The 8,501-nt window shown below is 39.9% G+C and overlaps 1 protein-coding gene across 1 annotated transcript in view; it reads right to left on the reverse strand.

The window, feature by feature from the left end:
* The window catches only part of SLC44A1 (solute carrier family 44 member 1), a gene marked incomplete at both ends in the record, with an annotated part of 48,228 nt that extends 40,146 nt beyond the window's left edge, over positions 1 to 8,082 (reverse strand). The window contains 3 exons of the mRNA XM_082301680.1: positions 5,676 to 5,818; positions 7,886 to 7,975; positions 8,071 to 8,082. Of these exons, the coding sequence (XP_082157806.1) occupies positions 5,676 to 5,818; positions 7,886 to 7,975; positions 8,071 to 8,082 (245 nt within the window). The remainder of the gene's footprint in view (positions 1 to 5,675; positions 5,819 to 7,885; positions 7,976 to 8,070) is intronic.
* Positions 8,083 to 8,501: the final 419 nt, after the last annotated feature.

Below are 8,501 nucleotides of genomic sequence, written 5' to 3' on the forward strand. Positions count from 1 at the left end.
TACAGTACATTATCTGATCTCAGCACCTCATCACTGCAGTCTGTCTTGTCCTATTGCTGAAGCTTTTAACTCTCTTTGCCTAATTCTATCCCATGTGCATGGATGCTGCAAGAGCTGCAGGGATTAAGTGCCAGCTACTGGGGGGACTGACATGGGTGTGAGAGTTTTAAGTGCCAGCAACTGGAAGCAGACCAGGGGTTTGGCTGCCCCAGGACTGTGGTGTCAGCTACCAAAGTGAGTGGGGTCTCAGTGCCAGTAGCAGCAAGGGGTCTTGGCAATGAGCTGCTGGGGTGGGAACAATGTGTGCCCACAAAAGAAAAGCAGAGGTGATAGACTCAGCATAGGTGGTCACAGCCCTTGTGGTGCTGGCTGTTGTACCTTCCCCAGAACAGATCTATGCAAATTAGAGAATCATAGACAATCCTGATTTGGAAGAGACCCACAAGGATCACTGAGTCCTGCTCCTGGTACAACTCAGTAGCAAACTCCAAGCTGTATCAGATGGTGAGTAGGGAGCTCTGAGTGAGAAGTGTTGGGTGGGCAGAAGGTCTGTGGTATTATTTTGGGGAAACTGTGGGTCTGTGATGCCTGTGGAATGAGTGTGTGAGTGTTTGACAGTCAGCACCAAACTGGATCAGCTGCTGAGTAGGGGGAACCCATGAGGTGGATAAGGGGCAGAGGTGCTGTGCTGGTACTCAGAGAATCCACAAATGTATTAGAGCTTCCGAACCTGGAAAGCATCATGCCTGTGCCTACACTAGGGACCTTCTGCCACTGTCATCCCATGAGGAGGAGAGGACATGGCTGACTGTTCTTGTGAGTGCCACTGTTGAAGGCAGCACCTTGTCACTGCCAGTCTGTAACCAGCTGTGTCAATGTCCCATATGAGACTCTCCATCCACATCCCTCAGCCCAGGCAAAGACCCTGGGTTCTGGGAACTGTAGGACTGGACTCCATTTCCTGGGCAGGAGGGTCCTCTGAATTTCCCTAAGGAAACCAAATCAGGAATGTCACCATTAGCAAGCTAGAACTCAGCCCACTTCCACAGTGGTTTCAATTCAAGGGTCAAGCTATCATTTTAATTGCCAGAATATTTTGTAAAATAAATGCTACAATTTTAACTCAAACCTGGAAGTTGAGAAATACAATGCAATTATAGTGTCATGTGCAGTTTTGACAGAAGTGTGGGCATAGCCTTAAACAGACACATGTAATTCCAACACTGCATTGTATAGTATGGAGACTGTTCTGACAGCAGTAAGGGAGGTGCACAGAAAACTCCAGGCTATCAAATCTGTGGCTTCAATCTGTGGCCTAGGAAGACACAAGTAAGATTTTTTTTTTTACTTTCTAGCAGCTAGAACAAGAGCCAAAATGCTAGGCACCAGCATTACAGAAGAAAAGTTAATTTTTTTGTTTATAAAGCTTACTTGTAGAAAACAAGTGGTTTTACTGCAGAAAATTTCATACTGTGTCACCACAGAACAGGTTTTGTTTCTCTCTAGAAGAATGTCACTACATGCTTTGTGCTGCAATTCCAGTTATTTACAATCAGCAATAGACTAATTTTCTAATAAGGAAACAACTTATTTCAGCAGTACAAAGATTGATGTAAACAAAGTAATCATATTGTTAGAGATGCTGCAACACTGCAAATGAAAATGTTTGCTATTTGGAAGTCAATATAGTAGACATACAATATATGCACGTTTATGCATCTTTATAAAGTATCAGCCCTGCAGAGAAGGACCTGGAGGTACTGGTGCATGAAAAATTGGACATGACCCAGCAATGTACACCTGCAGCCCAGAAAGCCAACTGTATCCAGGGCCTCATAAAAAGAAGCGTAACTAGCAAGGCAAGTTTTACTCTGCCCTCAGGAGTGTCCCCCACCTCGTATACTGCACCCAGCTCTGGGATGCCCAGTACAGGAAAGACATGAACCCCTTATAGCAAGTGCAGAGGAGACCCATGAAAATGATGAGAGGACTGGAGCATATGAAGACAGGCTTAGAGATAAGCCTGTTCAGCCTGGAGAAGGCAAGGCTGTAAAGACACCTTTTGGCAGCTTTCCAGTACTTGTAGGGGGCTTCTGTAAAAGACAGAAAGTGACTTTTCACACAGGCAGATAGTGAAAGGACAAAGGGTAATGGCTTTAAACTAAAAGAAGGTAGATTTAGAATGACAGAATCATTTTCATTGGAAAAGACCCTTCACATCATCTACTCTAACTGTAAATGCAGCACTGCCGAGTCCACCACTAAACCATGTCCCTAAGCACCACATCTACACATCTTTTAAATACCTCCAGGAATGGTGACTCAACCACTTCCCGAGGCTTGATAACCTTTTTGGCAAAAAGAATTTGTCATAATGTCCAATCTAAACCTCCCCTTGCACAGTGTGAGACCATTTCCTCTCATCCTGTCACTTGTAACCTGGGAGAAGAAGTTGATTCCCCCATCTACAGCCTCCTTTCAGGTAGCTGTAGAGAAATAAGGTGAAGCCAAGAGCTAATTTGAACATTAATAACTCTTAGAATAGACAAAGCTAGCATCTTAAATATTACCTAAAAATTAACAGCTAGAGTGTACAGCCCATAGGGCATGGTATAGGAACTGTAATGCTCATATTACAACATGAAGTACAGAACCAAGCAAAACCCCCACAAAAACCAACCTAAGAGGGTGTGAAGATGACCACATGGCAACCACCTGGTAACACAACAGCAAAACAATGAAAAGAAAGACCACTCCAGGCCCTAACAGTGCTGTTGGTCCAGGCTGCCACGTAAGGGACAGGGAACTTAGATTGCAAGGGAAATAATTCCCCAGGTATTTCCTCATTCAAGTTCTCTTTTTCCAAGGCATATAGATCAAGCTACCAGATATCATAACTGATCTGTGCCATCTAATGGAGGTGAGAGTCTAGTGTCAAAAACGTCTTTAACATTGGGGCATATACAGTTTCACTCAACCAAATACTCTCTGTAGATGCTGCAAACCATCCCTGGGTTTTCCCACTACCTAAGCATTTCCAATCATTTCCTGGGGTCAACGGCATGTATTCAGTGAGAATGCCACCCTAACTGTCCTCCATAGCATCATATGCACATCTCCTTCTACTTGAGCAGACAGCACGAACTGAATTCTGTCCAAATAACATGGGTGATCAAAAACCAGACTGAATTAGCACTTCAGGGACTTATACTTGGCTGCCATGGTCATCATTTATTTGCAAATAAAAAGGTCATTTCTTTAACCCCTTGTAACTACCAGAACTTGTAAAGCAAGGAGCTTACTTGAAGCAGACAGGTTTGATTAGAATTCCCTGCCAGATCTAGAGTATAATCCTATGTCTGACTCTAGAGCACAGACTATTTAAGTGTGTTGTGGTTTCTTGTAAAAATAAAAAGATTCCTGACCCAGTCTTTGTTCATGAGACCAGGTTGTAAAATCCTCCTTCCCAACATTTCAGCTCACTGGTTTCAGCAAATCTGATGTACACAGAGCAAATCATAACCCTGTAAGAACTCTGCTTTTCATTCTTACCACCTAGATTTCCATATCCACACAGACCACATCAATTTCACTTCCACGTGACAGTGCCTATGGGTTGCTGTCATATACAAGGAAGAAAATGTTATTTTTACAGATGATTTAGCTTTTCAGCCCTTGGACTGGGAAACGAAAATGGAATTACCCTGCAAGCAAAATGCAATGAGAATTAACTTCATGTTTCCAGAGCCCCATTTGTGGAGCTTAGAAGTCTTTTCTTTCTCTACACAAACTGAAATGTACAGACAGGAAGAAGAGTTTATTTTTACAGTCTGTCTGCAAAGTGCCCCTGTAAAAATAGTATTAAATACTCCCATGAACTCCACCTCAGACACTGTAGGAACTCCATCTGCTAGAGACAGATGCAAAGCAGATAGCTTTTTAAATGTGCTTGGCAAATTTTCAGAAGAAACTATGGGCTGTGAGAGAAGGAAGGATCACTCACTTGCATAAGAACCAATCTCTTCCAAAACTGAACACCCTGGACTATACCAGGCACTTCATGTGAATAGTTAAAGAATAATGTGCCTTAGCAGAATGTTTTTCTTAACCAAATAGAGATGATTATATCTCAAATATGTATCTATTAATTTGCTTAGATCATGCCTCAAGCCATGACATCTTTGTTAGAAAAACGTAATTCTTTTGAACCTCATTAAGACTCTTGACAAACAACAGGCTCTGTCAATTAGCTGTGTTAAAAACAGTCTCTCTTTTTTTCTGCTGTCTTTTGAGCTTGCATTTACAAGAGGAAATCACTTAGTGGTAGAGGTTTCCCCACATGGTGGTCTGACTTATGTCAGATGTAAACAACTATCACAATATTAATTATTACATTTCAATAAGGTGTCTGAATTTCTCTACCTTCACATGAGCTCAGACACCATTTCTTTCTAAAGGTAAACTTAAAATTATGATTTTTAAAATTTGCTTTTTTTCTCAGAACATTAGAATCATAACTCTGTACTGAATACAAATGGGTTTAGGAAGCGAGAAAATGTTTATGTAAAAAGATAGGAAAATTATGCTGCATAAGTTTTAAGCCTTTCAACCTTCTTGAAAGATGGCATTATATCAAGAAATTATTCTTCTGACACAAGAGAGCTGTAAAAAGTTCCAGACATTTTATTTATCTCAAATATTTCTGGTAACCAACAATAATCTATCTACATTAAATCTTAAATTACATATTTGGAAGTCTTTAGAATAGAACCAGATCTCAGGAAAGTATGCTTCCAAAATAATTTAAGAAAATCATCAAATTTTCTGTTGGTCTGAAAGTGTGAAGGAAAAGGCTTTCATACTCAGAAATTAATAACTTTTTAGTTACTTGAAGTAATCAACAGTGAAAGAAACATTTTTTTTGTCAGTTAATACCACACCGTACTAAGCTAAACAGTTTACTTCCTTAAGTCACCCAAGTTGTGCAGAAGCCCTCTGAGCACTTACTGACAGACACACCTCAAGAGATATTCAGGTTTTTAACCTGTCAGTGCAGAATTCTTGCCACTGCTCCAGTACTACTACAGCAATATAAAGTCTTTCTGTATAACCGATAGGAAGTACCTGAACTTTAAGTACAAGTTTTAAACAGGACACTGCTTAATCAAAGCTGCGTGTGCCTCTAAAGTTTTGTGCATTTTTCCCACAAGTCACTTACATATATTCTGCCTACAGTTTAAGTTTTGAAGTCTTATTCTAAGGTGCCAGGCACACTTAATCTCCCCCTACACCTAGTGGCAGAAACCGAGCATACAAGATCAAAAGCAAACCATTTTTACACGGATATCAAAGGCTTGCTCCCAAATCTAAGACCTAAAACTCTAACAAACAAGACTTTTCAGCAGCCTAATACAATATTCTACATGAAATGGATACTGAGAAAAAGTAATTCCTCGATGTCTTAGCTGTATTCATATTGCGTATCTGCCAATACATAGTCTAATGTTGCCGGTTGTTACAAAAGACTGTTGTCCTCTAAGTGAGAAAAGTGTCAAAGGTCAAGCAGGAATGAGTTAGCATACCCCTTTTCCCACTTTATTTAAAACCACTCTCAAAGGAAGAAAGGTTTTGCCTTTCCTGGTTTACAGAATGCAAAAATTGTATCGCATACTTACTTCTTGTGTGTGAGGTCCAGACCACTGTTGACTATTCCCTCCACCTTAACATTTTTCTGTCCACAAATATTTCCATAACTGTCATATCCTGAAAGCAGTCTTGCAGCTGCTCCTGTAGCTATTGAAAAGCCACAGATAAAACCCTGGAGGAATAAAAAAACCCCACAGTTTAGCAATACTCTGTTTGCCAGATGGGAAAAGTTGGTTTTATTAATTTATTTCTAAGCAGAGATTGTCTAAAAATTCTTTCAGACTGGAAAAGGAAAGACAAGGATCATCACAGAGAACTGTTGTGCAATAATAAAATTAAATGCAAGCTAAAAGAGGATTCAGACATCTAATACTGCATATTATACAACCATAGTTAAGACCCTTGTATGTGGTTTTTATGAGAGTCATATTTTCAGCAAGCGGGCATGAAGCAGAAGTCAGCAAGTGAGCAAGGGCAGGCAGTGAAGGAGAGCTACAAGCAGAGATGTCAAGGATTGCTATGTATCTTAGAGAATCTTCCACACAATCCAGATTTTCTTCCTTTCCGATTTTTTTCTTTCCTATAAATTAAGTGCTTTCAATGATGAGATAGAATGAACAGGCCTATCTAACACAAGTTTCTTTTAAGGAAATCCTCTTAAAGCAAGTGACCAGGTCAAGGCCACTACGGTTTAAGATGCAGGTTTTAAATGCAGGAAAGAAACAGATGCAAAGCAAGATGGCTCAGATCATGTAATGCAGAAAATACCCTAAGTAAGCAAGTCTTGCTGTGAACTTTCAGAGATATTTCACAAGCAAAATCAAGATCAAGGCAGTGATTGTGCAAACAAGAGACTGGCCCAAAAGCTTCATTATCAAACCACTGACAGGGAGAAATGAACAATCAGCTCACTCCACTACCACCAAGAAACTGTTTTCACATGTGAGGCAGGCTAAGATGTGAGAAGTGGAAGCAGAACAAACAGCTGAAGCAAATGCATGGAGCAAAAGATGGCAGTGGAAGGATCAGATGAAATGATGGCAACAGGTAATGAAGTTGGCATGGAACAGTGAAAATGTGGGTGGTTTGCCCTACAAGTGAAGTCTCCTACAGCACCAATTATGTGACCAAGTTGGTTGATTGCTCTGTATATTATATCGATTAGACAGCAAAATTTGGGACACTCATGCACAGAAAACTAATTTATAACTGGGCGAACAGGTAAGTGTAACTGAATAATCAGGGAACATCAGCAAAACCAGAAAAAAACCAAACACACAAGAGAGATACTTGTTTCAGGAAGCACTGTGCTTTTTGCAATTTTAAGATATTCATATTACAGTGACACTGATTTTAAATAATCATTATAATTTTTGCATTTGAAGTCCAACCATTGAAAAACACCCTAGGGAAGGTAGAAGAAATTTTTCAGTGGAATTATTCCAAACACCAGAGACCGAGGTACAGCAGAAAAGAAAGCTGAGAGCACGTAAGTCCCAAACGCCTCTAAGGACAACTGCTTGCAACACAGCAGTAGAAAACAGCAATGGACGTTTTCTGTTTAAGAAGAGTAGCAGACATAGGTCCATGAAACGAAACAAGATGGAAGGAGGTGTACTTCTAGTTTTCATTAATCTGTAACTCTTGGAGGTTTGATCTAGTAATAAAAAGTGTAGAGTGTTGTGAGGCTGACTTGAGAAAGGTGATGGTTTCATCACAGAGGACAGAACTGTTAAAACTTTGAAAGAAAGATCTTATCATTAGTAATATGGTTGTTAACAACAGCTGCTTCTACTAAGCATTCAATAAAAATAAATAAATTAACAAATAAACAAAAAGTCAACTCTCTGATAGCCAGAAACATTGCTTCTCACAAGAAGTTTACAGGGATTCACAGTTTACCAGACTCCCAGCTATCATTTCTGGGACATGCAGAGCCCCTTAAGGAACATGAGTCAAGTGGTAATTCACCAAGCTGAAAATCATTTATCACTGAAACTGCAGTTTCAGGGGATGAGAAGCTGGAGCAAGAACTGGCATAAACAATGAATTACGGATCCCTACCAAAGGCCTTTGATATGTACATACTACCCATTTCTTCTACAGCTGATGGTTCCCATGCAAATATATCCTGACCTTTTCCAGTGATTAAGTTACTGATGGGTTTTAAAATTCCTTTCTTATGAATGCAAAGTCTTCAACTATGTAACATTTACAAAATCCTCTGAGTTTTACTCACCATTCCTATGCAGAAAAGGATGAATAAGAGCAGCCATGGTACATCTGTGCAGCTGTGGTCTTCCAGAGGCTTCCACTCTCGCTTGGAACTCTTGTGTGAGAAGAGAGAGATAAGGTTAACAACACTTTAATTGTCTGCTCATAATAGAAAAAGGCAGAAAATTATTCTACAGGGCATTTACATACAGCAGGAGCCATCTTTAAGTGCCAAGATAGTTGAAGAAGTTTGGTCAAAAGGCTCAGAGTAAGGTTCATGTAGGACTCCAAAAGAAGTGCCTCCACAGGAGCTAGATCACCAAACAGTTATTTATCCAGAAAACAGTTAATTTATCCAGAAATTTACAAATAGTTATCCCCAAAACAGGTTATTTTCACTTGTCTTTTTATTAACAGAAAACAGAAATTAATGGCATGAAATTGACAATGTCTCCTATTGCAGTCTTCCACAGTTGCCTTTCAGTAATCTGATTTCCAGCAAAGATAAAGGATTAAACTTTTCAAAAGCCCCTAAGTATTCAAACACTATTGGCAGGTTGAACAAGAACTATGCCTGTAGAAAGGAGGCAATAAATTGCTGATTAAGGAACAGTTTTCTACCTGCCATAAGGCAGCTGAGC

The sequence above is a fragment of the Coloeus monedula genome, assembly GCF_965178545.1.
Source record: "Coloeus monedula genome assembly, chromosome: Z".
Classification (NCBI taxonomy): domain Eukaryota; kingdom Metazoa; phylum Chordata; class Aves; order Passeriformes; family Corvidae; genus Coloeus; species Coloeus monedula.